Raw genomic sequence first — 23,275 nt, 5'->3', positions numbered from 1 at the left:
CTTATGCTGTACACTAATATATGCTTAGTATCAGTCTCTCCCACTAAACTGAACTTCCCTAAAGTTCCAAGGACAATATTATTCATATTTATAATCTTTGGCATTAATAATACCTGCCTGGCACATAGCAAATGCTGAGTAAGTGTTTAATAAATGTTATCCAAATCACTAGGACATATGAAGGATCAAATTAAAAGGGAAGAGAGGAGCTGTTATAAGTAAACATGCTGACAGTATCAAGGAGAAAGCAGACAAAGGGAAAGACAGGCTAGAAAAAAATTATGAACAGCAAAAATTTCACAAGCACAGAAATTAAGGACAAAATTCTGACAATTCTGAGAACTTGAAAGCATCACTTAAAACAAAAGCAAGAAACATTATCAATATGCATAATGGTAATTCTCAAAATCAAGAAAATAACTAAATAATATTCTATTTAAGAAGGCAAAGAAATGGACATTTCAGAAACACTGGCATTTCAAAACAAAAGAAAATTTGATCTCTAAACAAACTTATAACCCAGTAAACTCAATGACTCAGATTGTTTTATCCAAGTATATACACTCATGATGTATTTTACCATATTTTAATTGTTAATAAAGGTAATTTGGGCTGTGACAAAATTTTTCTTAATAGCAAAACTGCTAAGAGTATAAATCACTCCCCTTGCATTTTAAACATTGCTTTAGCTTCAAAGTAAACAATAGAGATTTGTAAATGAGAACACAGCCAAACCTTACACTAGGAAAACAAAAAATCAATTCAGGAGTATTCTAAGTCATGGAAAGAGAATGCCACTGACTTTGTGAAGTTAGAATTTCTAAATATATTTTCTAACTCCTTTACTGAATACCAAGAAGTCAGGTTACTCTTTTTTACTTCAAATGTTATCCAGTCTATATCACATTTCACCCTAATAATTAAACTTTATTTCACCAAATGTAGTAACTGTGACAACATTAAACTCTTTTCTATCATCTGAACCCTCTGATTAATCTTAGCATCACTAGTGGGATATATTCTGAAGCACACAGCACCATCAACTGAAGTTGGTGTTTTTTTTTTTTAATAAAAAATGCTTAAACTGAAGATAATCAAGTCTTTAAAACTAACCTCCAATTTACTGAAAACCTAGAAGGTGATTAAGAAATAGAAGGAACAAGTTAAGCAACACCACAAAGAAACAGATAAATCTAGGAATTGGGACATCCTATTAGGTTGAAATATATGGACTTGCCAATACTTGTGTTTTGAATCTCAAAAATGGCAATTTCGTGTGGTTCAATGTAATATAAGAAAGCTGGCCTTATTTCTTCAACAAATTTAAATGCATCTAAAAAATGGTGGGGGAAAAATAGCTAAAAGGTGGAAGCAACCCAACTAGCCATCAGTGGATGAATGAATAAACAAAATGTGCTATATATGCAATGGAGTATTATTCAGCCATACAAAGGAGATTCTGACACATGCTAAAACATGGCCAACCTTGAAGACATTATGCCATGTAAAATAAGCCAGTCACAAAGGACAAATGCTGTATGATTCCACTTATATGAGGTTCCTAGAGTAGTCAATTAGTAAAGACAAAAAGTAGAAGGAAGGTTGCCAGGAGCTGGGGAGAGGGAATGAAGAGTTGTTTAATGGGGACAGAGTTTCAGTTGAGGAAGATGAAAAAATTCTGGATATCGATAGTAGTGATGATTACACAACAATGAGTGTACTAACGTTGCAGATCTGTATACCTGAAATGTTTAAAATGGCAAATATTATGTATATTTTACACAATTAAAAAATGGTGGAAGGAACTTGTACAAGATTAAAGTAGACCTAAGAAACATAACCAAATATGATCAGATCTTGTTTAATCATAGCTCTAAAAACCAAATGTTTTACAAAAACTTTTAAGGGACAACTGGGGAAATTTAAATGTGGACTGCATTAGATTAGTGAATTATTCATTGTGTCAGGGTGATGTGGTATTTACATAAGAACACATTCTTATTTTTTAGAGAAGCAGTCTTAAGACTTTAAGAATAAAATGTCATGATGTCAGCTACATACAGATGAACAAAAGATGAAGCAATAACAGTAAATTATAACTTTTTAAATCTAAGTGATGTCCATATGGGATTAAATATACTATTCTCTCTACTTTTCTATATGTTGGAACATTTTTATGATTAAAAAAAAGATTTTAAAATAATTTCACTTTTCATGTGTCCTAATCTCCCAACACTTTACCTATCATAATAATAAGTCGGGACTTGATTTGGGAAGCAGTAGGAAAAGGCACTAAAAGATCAAAAGTTTCAGTTCAAAAATACACTTTAGGAAAAGTAATGTGCTAGTGGTACCTATGGGGTACTCACTCAAAAAATATTTTAGTGCTTATTTGGTTCCAGCCACTGTACTAAGTAGGCAATGGTATATATATAATTTGTGCCCTCAAAACGATCACAATCTAGTAGGAGAAACAGATAAAACATAATGAAAATACATTATCATAACTACAACGAGAAAGATACACTCAGAGCTCTTCAGGAGCAAAGAAGGATACCTAATTCAACCTAGGAGAATATGGGGGACTCAGAATGATTTCCCAGAAGAGCTAAGTCCAGAGTTGATCATTTAAGAGAGGTAGGAATTAGCCAGGCAACAGGAGGCAGGGAAGGATATTCCAGTCAGCAGGATGGCCCTGAGAACAGAAATAGCACTGGCAAGCAGGGGAGGGCAGGATTCCAGATTATGTATAAGCATGTAAGAAGTTCAGTGTTGCTAGAGCTTAAAGGGAGGAGGCAGGAGAGGAGTGGCAGACTGATCCTGGAGAAATAATCAGTTATTACACTAACTGAAAAATCTCACAAACCCGAGGAAGAACACCACTCTGGAAGCAACTTGTAAACCGCCAGGCAATAAATAATAAAGCTGCACGTAGGCTGGAGGCAGGGCCAAAATCCAGAGATGGCACAGATTCAAGCTACATGACTGACATCTGACTGCATGTGAAAAATGAGGAAGGAGTCTAAGGAGCCATTCAAGTTTCACGTTCAGATTGCAATGAAAGTAATGATGCCATGAAAAAGGAAGAAAAGGCACAACAGCTTCAAACACTTGGAGCTTGAGGAGCTGATGTGATGCTGATGTGATTCCATTTCCAGCAGATGTTTAAAACAGATTAAGTCCCTCACACTGAAATGATGGTTAAAACTAAGGAAGCTGCTAATGCAGGCAAGAACAACAGTCTACAGAGAAGAGAATCACAGACAGAACCTCAAAAAGTGCCTACACTCAAAGAGAAGGAAGAAGAGCTGGCAAAGCCAACCACAAAAGAGTAATTACTGAGTTAGAATGCCCTGTTAAGTGAATTCAAGAAAAGATAATTATAGTGTACCTGCTGTATGACACAGAGATTCCCGAAAAACTTCATATTCTGTAAAAGTAGGAAGAAAGAGGAAAATACACCAACATGGTTAGGATAATAAGCACTTTAATTAAAACAGAACATACAGGTGAATGGGCAACATGCAACTCCTGAGCTTGTTGTGCTCAACTGTGTTTCTGTGTTTAAAATTGTGTTCAGTTGTTAAGGAGTGCTAAACATAAAACTGAATATGAACCAACAGGAATTTTATATTAACATAATTTCTCTTCACCACTCAAGTATGAATTAGTTCATGTTACAGAAATAGATTATAGCAGAACAGACTGTCAAAGAAAGGCTAGACAACAGTATCAGTGCTATGTAGTCATCAAAAGAAATTATTAGTATCTTAGACTATTGTACCTTTCACTCCCAAAAGTAGAGTTTTCAAGTACATTATCTAGTCTCTCTTCTCAAAGAGTACTTATTAACTTTTTATACTAGTCAGTAAATGGCCAGTCATTTGCCCAAGGCCACTACCTTTAGCAGGCTTCTTGACAGAGCCCACATACTTCAAAAGCCATACTTACATAGAATTTGTTATACATCACAGGAATTTATCCCAAAGAAGCAAAGGAAAATTCACATAGGAAAGCATTAGACAGAAGGAAAAGACTAGGGACTCAGAGTACTACATATGTTATTAGTCAGTCAGGAAAGCCCTCTGGAGAACTTCTGAAGGTTTTTTTTTTTTTTTAACTAAAATGACATGGTGTGGCAGAATTCTAATCTTGATGTTCCAGAGATACATGAAGGAGTGAGTGAAGAGTTTGCCAAGGTGAGCTTCATTAAACAGAGAGCAAAAGAAGGTATATAGAAGAATAGTATATACAAAGCCTTCGAGAGAAAATCATACTGGTTACTCCACTAACTCAGGTTCTTTGTCACATGCCTGGCACAAAGGAGATAGAAGGAAAAGTGGCAGGGTGAGGGAGAAAAAATAGAGCCTTTTATGGAATTATATATGGCATGCTAAGGACTTTTAATTTTATCTTGAAGGCAGCAGGAATGATCATACTCAGAAAGTAATTCTGAAAGATCAATCCACAAGATACACTGGGAGGGAAGATACTGGAGACAGAGAAACGAGGTAACTTGTACAGGTCAGAATGATAGGGGCCTAAACTTGGACTGCAGTAGTTAAGGATGGTAAAAATGGTAAAATTTGAGAGCCCTTCAGATGACTAATACAGGAAAGTTGAAGGAAGGGAAGAGAAGAGAGTCCAGGATATAGCTTTAGGCTTGAACAATTAGGTAGTACCACTTACCAACAGAGATTTCAGAGAGAGAAGCAAGTATGGAACTGCTAGTTGAATTTGCACAACTAGAAAATGTATACAGCTGCGGGGGTGTACATGAACACCTTCGGGGGTGAGGACACTGACTCCTGTGCAATCGAAAATTTGCGTAGAACTTGTGATCCCCAAAAACCTTACTAATAAACTATTTACCAGAAGCCTTACTTACCAGAAAGTTGATCAACACATATTTTGTATGTTGCATGTATTACATACTGTATTCTTACAATAAAGCTAGAGAAAAAATAAAATGTTTCTTCAAATTGTTGCAAATCTCCAAAATATTTTCCAATATATTTATTGAAAAATATCTGCATATAAATGGACCTATGCAGTTTAAACCCATGTTGTTCAAGTGTCAACTGTATTATCCTTAGTATTAGACATTAAAGCATCAGGTTTTAAGTATTACGCCCAATGATAAGAGTTTTTGTTTGTGGTGAAAGCAACTAACGGCTCCTTTCTAATAAGGTAACTTTATAAGAATAAAAGGGAAAAAAGGCAAATCAAAAGTTAGATAAGCTGTCAAAGATTTTTAGTAGCAAGGTTTTAAAATACCAAAGTAGTAATTTCTGTATATAGTCCAGATTTTTAGATATTTTTCCCATGGACTTTCAAGATCTGCTTCATACTAGTCAAGTCTTAGGCTCCACTCTGTGGAGAGACAGTAAAGCAGTGAGCAGGAGTTCTGGATTTAACGTCATGCTGCTCCACTATAAGTTTAGGCTTTATCACTTACCACCCTATGACTTAGGGCTAGTTGCTTAAGTATTGTAGGTCTCAAGTTTCCTCTGCAGTAAGTGTGGATGATAAAAGTACATACTTCATAGGATTGTTGTGAAGACCAAGTAAGTAATCAATATAAAGTACTTGATACAGGTACATTTTAAACACCATAAATGTTAAGATTTTTAAAATAATTATTATTAGTTATTGATATGATGAATGTTACATCCCTTAGGTATACAGAAACAAGAATAAAAGCTGACCTGGATGGCAGTTACCTGAGTGTTCAATTTGTAAGTACTTCCTAAACTGGAGTATTTCTATTTTGTGCACTTTTCTGTATTTGTTAAGTTCAAAAAAAATTTTTTTTAAAGGAAAATAATCTAAGAACCAATGCATACATGAAAGGTCTGGTACTAAAACCACACACATAAAAGACCAAATAAAAGTAATTAAGAGGTTCCCTCTACTGTGCATTTCCTAGTTTTAGCTGCAAAATCCATTCCCCCTACCCAAGCTCCAAACTGCTACCATAATTACTCCTTCCCTACCTCCATCTATAAACCTCAAGAAAATCTCTATCCCCTTTCTCTTCTGTGAGCTAGAGAAAGAGAAAGAAGAAGGGAAGGAGGAGGTTCAAATTCTCATTCCATGTTAAAAATCCCCAGTTTTGATTTTTTGGAAAATTTCTCTTTCCATAAGGGGTAATAGCACAATTTCTCCAGAATTAGTTCTCGATATGACTTCTAGTCACCTTACATCTTCTAACTCTACTCTGGCATAAATTACTTTAGCTCTCCCTATCAGTAAGTTTTCCTTGCCACAGACACATTCTCAGACCACAACAGGCCACCTGGAAGTCTCATCTCTTCACTCCCTAAAGTAATTTCTCTTATTCACCCCAATCTTTATTCACTTATTTTTCAAGTGCCTTATTTAAGTTTAGAACATATTTCCTATAAAACTCAGCAAGTTTGCCTCTGTGAAGCCATTCCTGATGACTGATTATGAAATTACTTTCTTCCTCAACTCTCTTCCCACTCACAATTACCCAATATAACTCTGTACTTTTATTTTCTTTAGAAAATATATATTTTACTTTTGCACCTAACATTTTATTTGTTTATCAGCTGGCTGTATAATTTATGTTTTATATTTTCTCTACATTTGAAAAGGTAGAAATAATAGCACATCAAAGTAAATCTTACCGTTTTGAAAGAGCCTGATAATACAACTACTCAGTCCCAGAGCTAAGTTGTACTATAAGTTTCTAATGTTACACAGTTGCTGATGTTTATGACTAAATTAGACTTAGTTACACCTAAATCCACAATAAAGGCACTTGATCAGATTTCACCCTAGTTTACTCTGTAGTCACATTACTAGTACCCCCTTCTCTCTCAGCAGTCCTACTACATCCTCTCAGGACTCTTCAATTACTGCTCCCTCATGTCTGGAATGTCTCTTCCTTGCCCTCTTCCTTTTCATTCCCTTTGCTAAGCCATCTTTGTTTCTTCCTTCAGCTCACTCCCACTCATCCAATAGGAATCAACCAGAAAATCTCCTTTGACTGTTCAGATCCAAGTTAGGATCTTCTCATGCATTCTCAGAATACACTTACTGAGGTATTGCATTGTAAATATAAGTTGATTTTTCTATTGCTCCCACTGAACTGTAAACTCCTTGAGGTACAGACTGAATTTTACTCCTTTTTGCATCCCCAAGACCTAACACTGTTAGACACCCAACAATTAGTGAAGGCTCATACCCACTTGGTGACCTTGTGCAGCTACATAAGCACTCTTGAGTTTCCTCATCTAAAGTACTTTCCTCCTGTAAAGTGGAGATAATGCTGTACTATAGCATTATACATATACATATACATATACTTAGCTCATAATGTTGCTGTAAAGATTAAATGAAGTATCGTGAAGCTCTTAGTATAGTGTCTGCCACATAGAACTACAGTTTGAATGTCTGCTATTGCATGCCTTTGCATTATCAATAATGTATACATTACTCTAATGTATCCTGGAAAATGTAATGTTGTAACCAATATTCTCAGGCTTGAAGACTTAGCAACCTATGCATCTTTTTCATGGATCTATAGATCACTGGTTATGTCACTGGATCATCAGCAAATAGTTACTGTGTACCTATAACATGCAGAAATTCTTCCTAGGTATTATTGAGCTCCCAGAACACAATAATAGAGACAAATAATAAAACAAAAACCTGTACCAATATCCACGAGAATAAAAAATGTTATTAGTTCTTCTGTACAAGCAATATGGGTATTTTTCAAACTAAGTTTTCCTTTATAAATAGGTTAAGCTTCAAGAACAATTGCTGATGGAGGAAGTTCAAAACCAACCTCTACCATCAAGTGGACCATAACAGGAGGTAGTTCCAAAATTTCTTGTTGCTATTCCTAAAGTTTCACTTTTGCTTAGAAGTACTTCTCACAAAAGACAGTGAACCATGACCAGGACAGAGATAGACAACCTTTATATGTCTCATTCAAATGGAAATTCCACAGTAGTTAGCTAGGTTTTTTTCCTATTAGTATTTAATTTCGTAGCTCTGAAAAATGGCCTGAGTTTTTTGTCTGTTATTCTACAAAACAGAATGCTGAATGGTATATTTTACCCACCACTTTCTCTCTTTAACATAGAATGAAATGCACTTCTTAGTCACACTGGCCCCTTAGCAAAAACTACAAAACTGCAAATCACGTCAACTGGTATTAGAAAAGGAGGCGGTGCTTTAAACCACTTTCCCCTTAACAAACCCAGAGGTCAGAGTCCCAAGTGAAGTTTGTGCATTATACTACATTGCTTTTGGCAGCTGCAGAGACCTCTAGCGCTGCCTCAGTAAGCCGAGTTTGCTAATATTACCTGCTAATGTCACCTTAATGAGACAATGGTAACATGCTGACTAGCAACGAACTGAGTGACCATGATGAATGTTTACAGTTTGCAACAACCACTCGGAAATTCTACTAAGTTGGAGCAAAAGGTATATACAAGGCCGTATGAACCTATGTATTCCATTTATTTTAATAAAACAGGTCCAATAAATTATTATCCTATGCATACCCCAACTACAAGAAAGGCTGAGAAAACACGGACAGCGTGTCTTTCAAAGCCTCAAGACAATAGATGGTAAACTACTGTCCACTTTCACCTCGCTCCGAACGCCAGCAGTAACAGGAGTATGAGCTGGAACAGCTTAACATGACTGGTCCAAAGGACAGCACTTAGAATATAAGAAAATGGTCCTGGCGCATCCTACCCTCCCCCATCCACCACCCTCAAACAAGTCAGTTACCCGTCTGGTCCCCACCCCCCTCTGCGGGCCGCCACCGCCCGCAAGGGCCCGGCTCGCAGAACAGAGGCGCTGGGACCCGCAGAGCCGAAGCTCCATGTGCGGCAGCGCGGGAGGCACTGAGGGGGCTGCGCGGGGCGGAAGGCTGCGCAGGTAGAGGTCGAGCCAGGCCGCCCCCTAGGCGGTACGGTGGACTGACTGGGGCATCAGCATCCCCGGCCCCCGATGCTTCGGCCCGCGGACCCCGCCTCGGCTCCACATCCCTTCCGCGCCGATAGCAGGCCGCGCCCGCGTGACGGAGCCAAAAACCCTGGCATTCCCTGGTCCTCACGAGCGCAGCTACGGCGGGAGGCTGCATTCCCTCGCCCGCTCTGCCCAGCCCTGAGCCGCGGGGACCGAGGCGGTGGCCAATTCTGACCCACCTCGAGCCGGCAAGAACCAGAGTGGCGCCAGCCCCCAGCCCCTCCCCGCCACCGCGGGGCTGGCGCGGGCAGACGGGTGAGCCCGGAGGGCCCAGACCGCGGAAGCACACTCACTTCTACATCCCGACCCTTGTTCTTAAAGCTCTTGATTCGGTGGTTCTCCAAGCCGGGGTTCTCGGCCATGGCTGCGCGCGGCTCCGGCGGCGGGTACTCCGGCGGCGGCAGCGAGTCTCGGCGCAGGAGGGGATGGAAGGGGGAGGAAGGGAGAGGGCGGGAGGCGAAGAGGGCACCGGGAGGAGAGAGCACGTTCCGTGACGCCTCCGAGCGCGAGGTGGCAGCAGCGCCACGGGAGGTACAGGCCCGCTGCCTGCCTGGGCGGGGCGGGAATGGCGCTGAGGAGTGGCGCGCGCCCGCGGGAGGTTGATGTCACATGACCGGGGGCGGCCACCGTTCTGGACTCTCACCGACAGTTCTCGGGAGGACCCCCGCACCCCCAGCAAGGCTTCCCTGTCAACCCCTCGGGGCTGCAAGTCATGTGCCGGCAATGGAGCCCTACTAAGCGGCTTTTACTGCCCCTAGAAGCGGAGCTGAGGGCGGAAACTACAGTTCCCAGCATGCCAAATTCCGGCGGGGGTAATTCTCCGGGCCTTGACAAAGCGAGGAGAATGCCGGGAACCCAACGCGCGCGGCTGTCCCCTCTACGCTCTCCGAGAGCCTGCGGCGCGAAGCTCCGCCCCCATGGACGCCTCTGGGCGGGGAGGTGGGTATGGCTTCCCCCGAGACGGCACCTTGTTCCCTCTGGGGGGCCGGGCTTCCTGGGAGGTTCCCCTCTCTCTGCCTATAACCTAGGAAATTAGAAACGGATCTACGGTAGGTGCTTTGTTCTCTTGCTTCTTTGAAATCACCTCCAAAGAACAGCAGCTCCCTTCCTTAGCTGTTCTCTTGCTTTGCTTTGGTTTTGTAAATATTTTTTTCACCTGATTTGTACATATGTATGTATGTGATATGTGTGTTTGCGTGTGTGCTACCTGGCGTTCCGCACTGGAATTAAGCTCAGTGAGAGTTGGGACCTCGATTGGTTTACTGCTGAATGCCTCACGTCAAAACGGCGCCGAGCATGTCGGAATTACTTGGTAAATACTTGAATTAGCTCCCTAGCGTCTCTGTTTCGTCGTCGTCCTCCTAAGGCTGGGTCTCCAGCTTTCACTCTGGTGGTTCTGCATTTCCTTGTCCCCAGCACCTCTTGCTCCACCACCAGGCACAGTCTCTCTCCTCAGCCTTCAGGAAGCTGTCAGCCCTGGCTGTAGGCTCTCCTGTTAAGTATCTCCCCTTAAGGTCAGCAGAGGAATGATCAAGAGAAATTTAAACTGATATCACTAATAGTGAGTTGATTTCTGCAGCAGGTGGGTTTTTTAAATTTTATATGAAAAAATTCATTTTCAGAATCCATGTTAGATATAAGCAGGTATGTGATGTTACAGTACAATTCCAATTGTGAGGTCATTCAAAAGTTAGTAGAAATACAACCACTAATAGATTAGTAAAGACATTCTTTCAAAGCAAAAAGGCTTTAAGGAGCCTGAGGTCGAGGTGTCATGAATTTAGAAGCCTTTGGTGGCCAGACTACGTGAGTGGTGGGATGTGATTTGTTCATTAACACATGCCCATTCAAAGGCTTCAGACTACTGTTTGGGTATTGAACTGTGGGCCAGTCTTGCCAAAGATCTAGTTTTTCCAGGGAAACCAAAAAGCTGGGTCTTTTTTCTTCATTTGTAAATGTCATTTCACAATTTTCTAATACACTTCAGTGAATCAGTCACTTAAGAACTGCAGACCCTCACTTGGGTCTGATTCTTGTCCAACCACTCATTTGAAGGGATAAAACAAACAAAAAACCTAAAGTTTAGAATGAATAGAATACTTCAACTCTAGTTCTTAAGGTGATAGAAGTTAAGTGTTTGCCATTCTCCCTCACTGACTGGAAAAAAACTCCAGACTATTGTTCAATCTCTGTTATAACTTAACAAGGCACTCTCTTTTCAGGTTACTTCACTTCCTTCTACCGCTTCTCTTCACTGTACTTGCTGTCATCAAATGTGTAAGTCTTTCATTATTTTAGAGTTTTAGACATATTTAGTGAGTTTTTGCATGTGTCTTGTCATTGCACTAACATTAGGCTATATTAAATAACTTATGGTTTCTGCCTGCACATGGTTTTGTGTCTATCAGAGAAGAAAGATAACAAAACAAGTTAACACCCAAAAAGTATGTTGGGCGTCAAAAATGGGGAAGAAAGCTCAAAACTCACAGCATGGGGAACTTTATAACCTGCTGATTTCTAAGACATATGAGGCAAAATTGCAAATGGAGGTCTACATATCACATACCTAAATATTTAAATGTTATTAATCAAGCTTACAAACTTAACATATATTCTAACCTTTGACATTGACAAATACACTTCCTTTACAACCTGGAAATCTAGTATGAATTTGAGTTTTCTGACTTCTTGGACTTCTGCTTCAGAATGTGGCAGTGCAAAGAGGGAATGGAAGCTAGCCGCCAGCCTGCTTTTTGTTCTCCTTCTCTCCATGTCCTGGCTCCATCCCAAGATTAGACCTTAACATTCGTGCATACCCCACTAGGTTCAAGTCCTGCCACTTACCCCCAGAACTCTATTACATCCCCCTATCTACCTCAAGAGACGCCCCTTGGCCATTGCTCAGGCCCGGAATATGCAAAGCTGTGGCATAAGCCCTCAAGAGGACAGAGCCAGGGAAGAGGCCTGGGAAAACCCTGGAAGCAAATGTGGCCAGTTAAGCAGGGAATCCCAGGGCCCTAGTGCCCAGAGCTGGGTCTAGAAGCACAGGTTCCAGTGAACATGACCCGTTTGCCCCATGGAATCCCCATGGGAGGGATATGGCAGGAGAAAGCCAGAGTGAAGTCCTCTAAAGGCAGAGTCCACAGCAGGGCCCCATCTTGCCAAGCTCTAACTTAGTCACTTTTACTCTTTGCCATTATCCCTGGTGACTTCAACATCTGCACATCTGGTACCCTGAGCATCTTCACATTCTTAACTCTGCCAGTTTTCTACCACTTGCAGCCCCCACCAGGCCTTGGAGTCCTTAATCTCTAGAAAAATGGCTACTTCCAGTGACTCATACTTGGTGCTTCTCAGTGTTAGCAATAATCTCTTTTCCCTCAGTCTAGTCTCTACTTTTGCCTAAAACTTATATTCTTTTAAATGAATTTCTTTTCCAAACATATTTTGAGTGTCTACCACAAACAGGCATTATGTTCATCAGATACTTATATCAAGGGATGGGGAAGTGGGGAGCAGAGCAGAAACAGGAAAGAAGGACCCTCTACCAGGATGGTCAGTCAAGCTTTCCTTCTTTCTCTGACTTACTACACACTTTCCCAGTGGACAGTCAGGTGGCAATACACAGAAGGCAACATAAACACAACAGATCCAAAAAAGGAGCTCATGTTTTCCTTCCAAGTCAGCTCCTGCCACAAAATTCACTGACTGTTAATGGCATAACAATTCTTCCAGGAACTCCAAAGATGGCTCAAAGCTAAGAGCCATCTTTACTCCCTGCCTCTCTTTCAACTCCCTTAATGTAGGTACCGTGTTACTCACCATTCAATGCTTCTTGAGTCTGGCTCTTCCTATGTCTCCCACAAGTCAATCATAATGCCTTCTCACCGGTACCCCTGGCTCCTCCCTCATCTCCACAACTACCTGATTCACCTCTCCATATCTTCCTGATCTTACCTCATTATTTGGAAGAGACCCCTCCTCCATCATTGTCTGTCAAATCATTTCTAAACTCCTCAGTCTGGTGGTTAAGATAATTTGTGATCCAGCCACAGTACAGTATACTTTTCTTATTTCTGACTGCCCTACACATAGCTTATGCTTTAGCTAACATGTTCTACTCACCCTTTCCCAAATAAGTCTCAATCTTTCTAGCCTGCACATCTTTGCTCTTCCATTTACCTAAAAAGCCCGGGGGCCTCTCTCTACCTGTCAAAATGGTTCCTCTTTTGGACAGCACAAGAGGACAATGGTGACAGCCCAAGAAGTCACCTTCTCCATAAAGCTTTCCCAGCATGCCAAGAGGGAGGGACCTTCAGAATCTGAACACTCAGACCCTAGGGCTGACAGATTCCTACCAGAGCAAGCCCAGGCAAGTCACTTACCTTCCCTGAATCATCCTTTCATCTACAAATGAGAATACTGAATTGCTGGGGTTTTGTAAGAATCAAGTTCTAAAATGCATGTAGAAGTGCTTTGAAATTGCTACATAAATATCACTTGTTATTATCTTTCCAATCAGGAGTGATATCTTCCTCTCTGAACCTCAGAACTTAACCTACTATTTTGTATTGCTGCAATTTGTGTAGTCTTATCTCTCTCTCATCTGTAAACCCTTGAAATGGCTTGTACATATTTGTGTCCCCCAGCCTACAATAATTGCATCTTATGCATTTTTTTATGAATGAATAAATGAATTAGTAAGTGAATGAATGAATGATCTCCTTCCTTCCCTTATGATCATGTTATGGCTATTTCACTACTCTTTAAGAGCACCTGAAGCAAAAAGTGAATACAGAAAACAGAAGAAAATGACATTCAAATTCATCAATCCAATCACCTAGCAGTCCTCTTAAAAACTCTGGTGATAGTGAAATCCAAAATGACAATGAGTTTTACTGAATGCCTATTATGTGTCAGGCATTTACATACATCATCTCTAACCATCCTGAGAATTCTGCATGGTAGGAATGATCATCTCCATCTCTCTCTGGAGCAGGTCGACCTTGAGGCTCTGATTTCAAGGTCTGACGAGCTTCTGTGATGACAGCAGGAGCAAGAGGAACAATAAGAGAAAGAAAGAAAAGTGATTTCTGGTATTGCCAATGTCTGCCATGGTGGTGATGAAGATAGCCCAGTTTCGCTAAAGAACAAGTACAGTCCTTGGGCTCTAATAAAAGCAAGGTCTACTCCCCAAGAGGTGTCCCCTTTTCAATTGGCATCAGCCATGAAAACAGCTGTGCCTAGCACCGCAACCATCTCTGGAACCATGACAGCAGCAGACACAGCATTGTCAGTAAGGTGAGAAATCAGAAAGGAAGCACCTGAGAAACTTAGAAGTAACAGGGGACACCTAGTGGGGGCTGGTGTCTGGTCGGTGAGGATTCATACATAATAATGTGGATAATACAAATATGGTGACTTCATTTTGTAGTAATGGGCTGATGGGCCTGAGACACGCCTTCTTCTAATATTCTCAAATAATCAGAATATAATAAATAAACAATGTTAAAACTGTAGTAGGTGTACTGAATTATAAAAAATGTAATTCATTAATTCACAATGTATTTAAGTACATCACTGTGTCTCAAGGTCATGATCTTGGACCTTAATTAGAATTTTACAATACTATAGATACTGAACCAAATGATAGCCTAGAGATGAGCACTGTCTTGAAAGTTTAATTACTTGCTGGTTCTGTAAATAACAAGCTGTGTGTCCTTGAACAGGTTATTTGGCCTCTTTGAGTCACAAGTTCCTCACCTATAAAATGAGCTTATTGGACTGAGTAATCTCTAAGATTCCTTCCACAGGTGTAATTCTATGAATCTGTGAGATCATCTATCTAGTCTAGCAGCACCCCTTCTCTTATCTCTCCCTATTTTACAAATGAGAAATACAAAAATGGTAAATAATGATAATTGGCTAGAGGGTCTAGAAACTGCATATTCTTTTTCCACTGATGTCCAGTCTTTTATGAGCCTTCTCATCTTCCAGAGGCTCTCACTGGTCAGTGAGATAGTACTCTACTCTCTCAGATAGTACCTGGCACCTAGTGGGGCCTCAATAAATGTCAGATCTATGAATAAGTACATAAACTTGAGTAGAGAAAAAACATTAAACTGGCCAACTGGAGAGGAATCCATAAAATGTTTGGTATAATAAAACAGAGGAGCACATTTCTTCATAGTAAAAAAAAGTTACATTATTGTGAGGATGGCTATTATAGTTATAAAATAATATTTATCATCATAATCAATAACTGTTGAGTGTGTACATGTTCCAGGAGCTATGCTGTATTCATTTAGTTCTCAGCAATATTAGCAGCTAGAAACTGTTTTTATCCGCATTTTACAGAAGAGTGTGATAAGGTCAATAAGTGTTAAGTAACTCTTGCAGGGTCAGGAGGAGACAGGACCCAGGCAATTTGATTCCAGTGACTTTTGTCATTTGTTTTTATGAGGGTATGTCCACAGAGAGATGGGACCCTGAGCACAGACCCACCATGAGCATTCTGTTCTGCCTCCTTTTTGGGTACTAATCAGGAGCTGAGATAATAACACTGGTAATATAAAATAATAGCATCTATCATTTATTGCATATGTCCTAATTATAAGCATCATTCTCTATGCTTAAGAGATATGATCACTAACCTTACATAACCTGGAGAGTACTGCCATTCCCAGGTGTGTCTCTGTTTCCATCAGGCGCCATTCTGATGTAGATCTTAACCTTCCTCAAGTCCCCATGAACACTCCATTAGTACCAAAAGCATTCTGAAGCAATGTAAAATTTACTAAAACTGTCCCAAAGAGTGGTAGAGGTTTACACTGCACATCCAATCAATGTCAAAATCCTCAACAGAAACCGTTTTCTCTGCTGTCCTCTTCTGATGTGCTGCCATTAAGAGTCCTGCTTCTCCTCCCACCTCCAGGGCTTAACCACCTCAATTTTCTGCTGAATGTATAATATAGTAACAGGCAATAGAGTATGTAACTAAATGTAGCTTACACAATAAGGTTTATTATCTCTGGAGGTATTCAGGCTTAGTTAATTCAGAAGCACAACAATGTCATCAAGCAACCAGCCCAAGTGCTGCCTCCGCTGTGCCACACTGTCTATAGGTGTTCATCCTCTGGGTCATCCCTCATGGCCACAGGATGCCTGCTGCAGCTCCAAAAATTCCATCTGTAGATAACTTATATCTAAAGATAGAAAGAGGAGCATTTTCCTCTCTTCCCACACCCATTCCACTTCAGAAAGGAAAACATTTCCTAGAAGCATCTCAGAAGATTTCCTTTTAACCTCATCCACCAGGGTTGAGTTAAATGTTCATGCTGTGGAAATAAAAGCTAATGTTGGTGTTTTGGGCTTCTAGAGTTGGAAAGTGGGTTCTGACACAAGGATGAAGGGTAGAAAGAGAATGGTTGTTGAGAAGTGAACCACCACTTTCAGGCATGCAGAACAACTTGGTATTCTGTTGACTTCTGTGCTCTGCAGAGCAAAATGCCCAACTATTAATAGAACATGCTCTCTGGAAATATAGTTCACAGACATCTACTATTACTCAAGGATGCTCTTATGTCCCATCCTTGCCCTTAATCTTAGTGGAATTATCAAAGCAGAGGATATTGAAATTCCTCCCTAAGGGGACATCTGGAAATACCTCAACTGCCATCTCCACACACAAAACAATTCTGCAGACTGAGTGTTTTACCCCTTTTACACATTTGGAGGCAGAGCAGCAGAGAATATAAGTGACTTGCCCAGAATCAAATAACTACCAAATTATAGATAAATGTTTGAACCTGGGGCTGTCTGGCTCCAATGTCCTTACTGCCAGTGAAAGCAGAACAAAGAAACAAAACAAAGAACCAAAGACAGAATGGGCTTAAAATTTACCAGAAGGGTAAATAATTCTTGGCCCTGTAGTAACTGAAAAACATTACTAGGTTCTAAGGGAGAGTGTAATTCTGTCCTTGGCTATCTTTAAAAGATAAAATAGAGCAGTGCTCTTGGCCCATGGCTGGGGACATAGAGGCATTTAAAGTGTCTGAATGAATGAACACAGCAGTGCTTCTGAGTTCCTGACATTCAACCCTTTAAGTGGGTTAAGGGGAGATTTTCATTCAACAGCAAACTTTTGATTTTCATTCAAAAGTAAATTCACATTTACTGAGGACCTGGCTGCCAGCCCCAAGAAAGGGGGTCTAAGGCCAAGAAGCTGGGTCAACAGGTATTTTTACCTCCATGTGCTAAGTGCTATTATGGAAGCATAAACAGAGAGCTGTGGAAGAGCTAGCTGGGAAGATAGGTAGGGAGGATGGTGTTAGAAAGCCCAAGTTCATCATCGCCCTGGCTGAGGTCATCCCTTTGTTCTAGGACAGTGCAGTCATTCATGTTAAAAACAAGGGCTTTGAGTCATGAGCAAAGAGCTAAATTGGATTCGGTATACGCTGTATATGTGCATGCATGAAGTCAAATAAAACAGTGTAACAGGTGGTTTGCATGCACATGAAGTTTGAGGAGTGTGCTGTTCAAATAGGTAGATAGCTATATTTAGTTACATACTCTATTACCTGGCATTCTCCTATGAATGGGTAAGAAATGTTTTAGATTTCCCTTCAAAATGGATTACAGGAAAACATTTTAGCAATTCCAGATGTAAACTTAAGGACTTCATTTGTTTTGAAGTTTGGTTTATGGAGCACTACACGTAGCCTATGTATATTGCTTCCGAGATGTTTCTAGGAAATGTTTTTCTTTCTGAAGTGGGAGGGGTGTGGGAAGAGAGGAAAAATGCTCCTCTTCCTACCTTTAACATAAGTTATCTCCAGATGGAATTCCTGAAGCAGCAGCAGTAGTAAGTAATTTATATACATTATCATGTTTAGAGTTTACAGTAATCTTAGGTAAACAGTCCTATTTTTCCACTTAAAAATTTAGCAAAAAAACTTTTTATTCCCCGCCCCACTCTTAGGTGCAGAAAATAAAGATCAGAGAGAGTAAGCAACTTGTCCAAAGTCTCTCAGTTCCTAACTGGCAAAGCTGGACTAAGATTTTCTCTGCCACAAGGCCAAGGTGACTTTTAGGAAATTCACTTCTAGGAAACACATTATTTCACGGAAGAGATGGCTTTATGTTAGTACATTGGATCTAAAGAGAGGGTAGGTGTCCTGTACTTACACTTCAGTAGAAGATCAACAAAAGTGATGATCAAAGTTGAATGATCCATCAGTAGAAAGAAGACAATAGCCTTTTAAAAAAATGGATAGAGTACAGTGCTCTATTCTCACATATATTTCTGTAACAAAGTATTTATTGATGACTTCAGTTTTAAGAGGAACAGTTTTGCCATCCTGACCATCTGTTTGGATTGTATTTTCTATAGCTTGGGCAAATTTAGAGATGCACTGCAAAATGGAAATGGTCAGACAACATTGAGTCTAGAACCTAGCAGCTCAAAGAGTTGTCCATCCCAATTGCTTTTCAGAAATGCATATTTTTAGGCCCTTCTGCAAACCTAAACTAGAATCAGCATTTTCACAGGATCTCCAGGTGGTTTGCATGCACATGAAGTTTGAGGAGTGTGCTGTTTAAATAGATAGATAGCTGTATTTAGTTACATACTCTATTACCTGGCTTTCTCCTATGAAGATCAATAACAAAACTAGGTCATATTATGGGCTCTAAAAGACAAATTTTGTATCAAAAGGACATTTGCTATCTTTTTAACTGGATTTGTTTTTACTTTAATAACTCCTTTTAAATAGATTTTTAGGGAGATTTAAGGTTATACAAGAGGAAGGGAAAACTAATGGGGAAAGAAGTCAGTGGGAAGGGAAAGGAGGGTTCTGTGGTTCCCCAATGGCACAGACCAATCACGCAACACACTGATGTGTCACTAAATTTTTACGTTAGTCAGGTGCAAAGTGCGTTACCTGAGTTGCCCACTGGGTGGTCTGGACGATGGCCCCTCACATCTGGAACCCTGTGCTGTTTCGCAAATGTTTCAATGGCTCTGCTGAAAGCAATGAAACAACAGCTGGTGAATAATCTCATCCAGGTCCCTCAGTACTGTACAAAACAGAACATCCTTTCTTTCCCAGGGCAGGGAAGGCAAGTCCCAGCCATACTGCATGCCTTACAGCACAAATAGGAGCACTGCTGAATAATGGACAGAAAGAGCCTTTATCCTGCAGACAGAATTCACTAGACTCTTTCCAAAGAAAATTAAGTTAGGCTAAGGAGGATAGGAGAAAATAGCTGCATTAAATTACCAGAGTTTACCTATGCTAAGAAACAATGACAAAGTAAGAAGATTCTTGCTCCAGTCCTGTTTCAGTGTTCTTTATGTAGGCTTTTCCTGTGAGAGCAAGGTAGATATCTCAAAGTTAGGTGACAATCCTGAAAGATAAATCTGGGCTATTTTTAATGCCAGTCCTAACTGACAGCTCAATATTAGTGGAGTCAAATAAAACAGTGTAACAACACTGCCAGTTAATCAGCACTGGTAGCATTTTCAACACTGTAGGGAACTGCAGACAAATAAAGTATAACTGTGACTTCATGACACTGCATTTTGCTGGACGATTTATTGAAGAAAAATGACTAGAAGCAGGGATGTAAGATATAAACATTAAAGATATATACCTTAGCCAGTTATACTATCATTGACATGTACAGTATCCATGTACATGTCACTGTGAAAGCTAAAACGTTCTGATCAAACATTTCTGGAAATTTCATCAAAACCTTATTTTTTCCCTGGAGAAAAGTAATGCTTTTTTAACATTATTTAACATTTGTTGAAGCTGAATTGGGAATTCCTGTCCCAGTTCTTTCAGTGTGGAATAGATGGAAGTTGCTGGAAGGGAGTTGTTAGCCAGATTTTTCTACATGCCAGAATAAGTACATTCTTCTTTGGCCAGGCTCAGAACCTGGGGTGAGCACTGAAGCCTGACTAGAGAGAAGGGAGGGGGCTGGTGGAAAGTTCTTAGAATAGTAGCTCCCAACCTCTGTCCTGTATCTGTTATATATAACACTGAGTAATACAGACTCCTTTGTGAGTTTTTAGAAGGAATATTTATTGAATTCCTTCTATATGCAAAACTATGGACCCTCTTTCCAGAAAACTGCACACAATGACAAATTTTATATATAGTTTCCAAGGAATCACCAAACCCTTGAAGCATATCATGGTATCACGGACCCCCCATTCTTGAATGTTTTTAAGAAGTTTAAGCCTCCAGCTATAAAATGGGATATAACTGAATACTTACCTGTCCAAATTTTCCTGTCCTAAAACCAAATTACAAACTGGCAGGTAGAGTAAGGAATGTACTTACTTAGAGTAAGGAATACACAGAGTTATAAAAGCACTAGAAAGGTACTCCACAATTTATCTCTTGCTCTCATCTATCCAAGGGGCCAGGAGCATCCACTGTTAGTGTTAGCATTCTGCAGCAGAGGCTTGTTAATCTAACTGGCATGAGGCATCACTACCTCACACTGTGTGGCTGAGACCAACTGGTTGTTTCTCAGCATCAGCTTCCTTTGGCACTCTGCTCCTCCCCTTGTTCTTGCTGATGGAATGTGAATCAAGGTGATGTATGTCACCTCTAGTCAGAGGCCATTCAGATGGAGATGCTTCATCATGCTCTTTATTCCCTTGAAGCACACCTAGGGAAGAACTTCTAGTAAGTGATAACAGAGGCCTAGATGGATGAGGCCTGAAAGAGTGAGAGGCCAGAACCCCTTTCTCCCTACCCCAATATTACACTGTGATGGAAGCAAGAAATAAACCTTAATTTTGTTAAGTTACTAATATCCAGAAGTTGTCTGTCAGCCTATCCTAACTAAAACGTATGGGAATTTTGTCACTAGGAGAAAGATATTAGTAGAAATACTAGAAAAATGCCAATTAAAAAAAGTTAACATGATTTACACCAGTATTATCCAGTGACCTTAGTAGGATGGAAAGCAGGGCCCTAAGGAAATAGCCCTGGTTAGGATTAGGAGTCCAAACTCAGAGATGGCATGAAGTGATCAGGCTCCTGCCAGGGGCTGCCATGCTGTACAAGTCCAGAGAACACCATTCACAAAGGCTCTGAGTGTCCTGGAGTTGTGCAGTGCACAGCCTGCCCAGTAGTCCCACACCTGGGAGTAACAAAACAACAAAAGAGGCAGAAAGAATTGAGAAGAGGGGTAGGAGTGGTGCAGAAGCACTCTATGCCTCTCATATTTTCCTCCAGCCAAGCTCTGATCTTGGTCATCACTGAGGTACCTGAAAAGTCTACCTACACCTCACCTAATCACATTCCACAGAAAGAAGCATATCTTCCCTGAAATAGTTCTTTAGAGTCTACTGTAAGTCACTGGTTACTAAAAGAGAAACTGTGCGAAAGGGTGACTGTTAGGCAACTAGAAAATAGAGATTATTCCTATTTGTCATAGAAAACCTGTGTGACTGTTATGTATGTGACTGCCCAATCCCTCCCCATTAAAAAATATATTATGTAACATTTCAAGCATATACAAAATAGGAAAAATAATGTAATGGACCATTACCAAATTCCAACAATTATTGATACATGGAAACACCACTTCAACTACTTCTCCCTCCCTTCTTCTCCTTGGATTAATTTGACATAAGTCCCAGGTTAAATATCAGTTCATTCACATGTATTTTGGTATTATATCTCTAAAAGATAAGGACTTCTAAAAAATCAGCAAATAACCATAATGTCATTATCATACCTAAAAATTCCTTTTATCAAATATTCAGTGTTCAAATTTCCTCATAATTTTATTAGTTTTTAGAAATTAATGCCCAAACATAGTGTAGACATTGTGGTGTTAACATATCTTCTATGTTTCTTTCAATTTATGACCTCCCCTGCCTTCTTTTCTTTTTTCTTTATAACTTATTTGTTGGAGAAACTGGGTCATTTGTTCCATAGAGTTTCCCACATTCTGCACTTTGCTGATTGCATTCCTGTGGTAGCCCTAAGCCCTATTACCTGCAAAGTATCAGTCAGATCTTGATGAATTTAGCTTCCATTTTTTAACAAGGGTATCTCATGAATGGTGCTGTGAACTTCCTCCTGTCGGTAACACATGGTGTCTGGTTGTCTCCTCTTCTGTGAGTTAAATAAGTGGATTCAGGCATTGCCAGCTTGATCCATTAATTTAAAAGTTCCCCATAAGCTTTTCCCCCAGATAGTTTTTAGCAGCCATTGGTGATCATTGCTTAGATCTATTATTTGATTAGGGATTGCAAAATTATGATAGCCCAATTCTACCATTCATCCTTCATCTATTAGCTGGAATGTTTCTAAAAGAAGTTCTTAACAACAGTTTAGCTATCCTGAGAAATGATTCATATAGAAAAGACAAGACATGAAGATACCAATAAATGGAAACACATCCTGTGCTCATGGATAGGAAGAATTAATATTTTCAAAGTGTCCATCTTGCCTAAAGCAATCTACAGATTCAGTGCAATCCTTATCAAAATACCAACAGCATTCTTCAATGAACTAGAGTAAATAGTTCTAAAATTGATATGGAACCACAAAAGATCCCGAATAGCCAAAGCAATCCTGAGAAGGAAGAATGAAGTGGGGGGGATCTCGCTTCCCAACTTCAAGCTCTACTACAAAGCCACAGTAATCAAGACAATTTGGTACTGGCATAAGAACAGACCCATAGACCAATGGAACAGACTAGCGAGCCCAGATTATAAACCCAAGCATAGATGGTTAATAAATATATGATAAAGGAACCATGGATATACAATGGGGAAATGACAGCCTCTTCAACAACTGGTGTTGGCAAAATTGGACAGCTACATGCAAGAGAATGAAACTGGATTATTGTCTAACCCCATACACAAAAGTAAACTCAAAATGGATCAAACACCTGAATGTACTCATGAAACCATAAAACTCTTAGAAGAAAACATAGTCAAAATATGAGAAACTTTTTTCTGAATGCATCTCCTCGGGCAAGGGAAACAAAATCAGAAATGAACAAATGGGACTACATCATGCTAAAAAGCTTCTGTACAGCAAAAGATACCAACAGCAGAACAAAAAGGCATCCTACAGTATGGGAGAATATATTTGTAAGTGACAAGGGGTTACCATCCAAAATATATAAAGAACTCACACGCCTCAACACCCAAAAAGGAAATAACCCTATTAAAAAATGGGTGGAGGATATGAACTGACAGTTCTCCAAAGAAGAAATTCAGATG

General features: G+C 40.0%; 1 protein-coding gene across 1 annotated transcript in view; it reads right to left on the bottom strand.

Annotated features, from left to right (window-relative positions):
* The window catches only part of KPNA3 (karyopherin subunit alpha 3), a 117,519-nt gene extending 107,986 nt beyond the window's left edge, over nucleotides 1-9,533 (bottom strand). The window contains exon 1 of the mRNA XM_017679834.3: nucleotides 9,309-9,533. Within this exon, the coding sequence (XP_017535323.1) occupies nucleotides 9,309-9,377 (69 nt within the window). The 5' untranslated portion in view covers nucleotides 9,378-9,533. The remainder of the gene's footprint in view (nucleotides 1-9,308) is intronic.
* Between the last annotated feature and the right edge of the window lie 13,742 nt (nucleotides 9,534-23,275).

The sequence above is a fragment of the Manis javanica genome, chromosome 9, assembly GCF_040802235.1.
Source record: "Manis javanica isolate MJ-LG chromosome 9, MJ_LKY, whole genome shotgun sequence".
NCBI lineage: Eukaryota > Metazoa > Chordata > Mammalia > Pholidota > Manidae > Manis > Manis javanica.
Note: the sequence above shows the minus strand (reverse complement) of the source record. Positions and strands in the feature narration are given on the sequence as shown.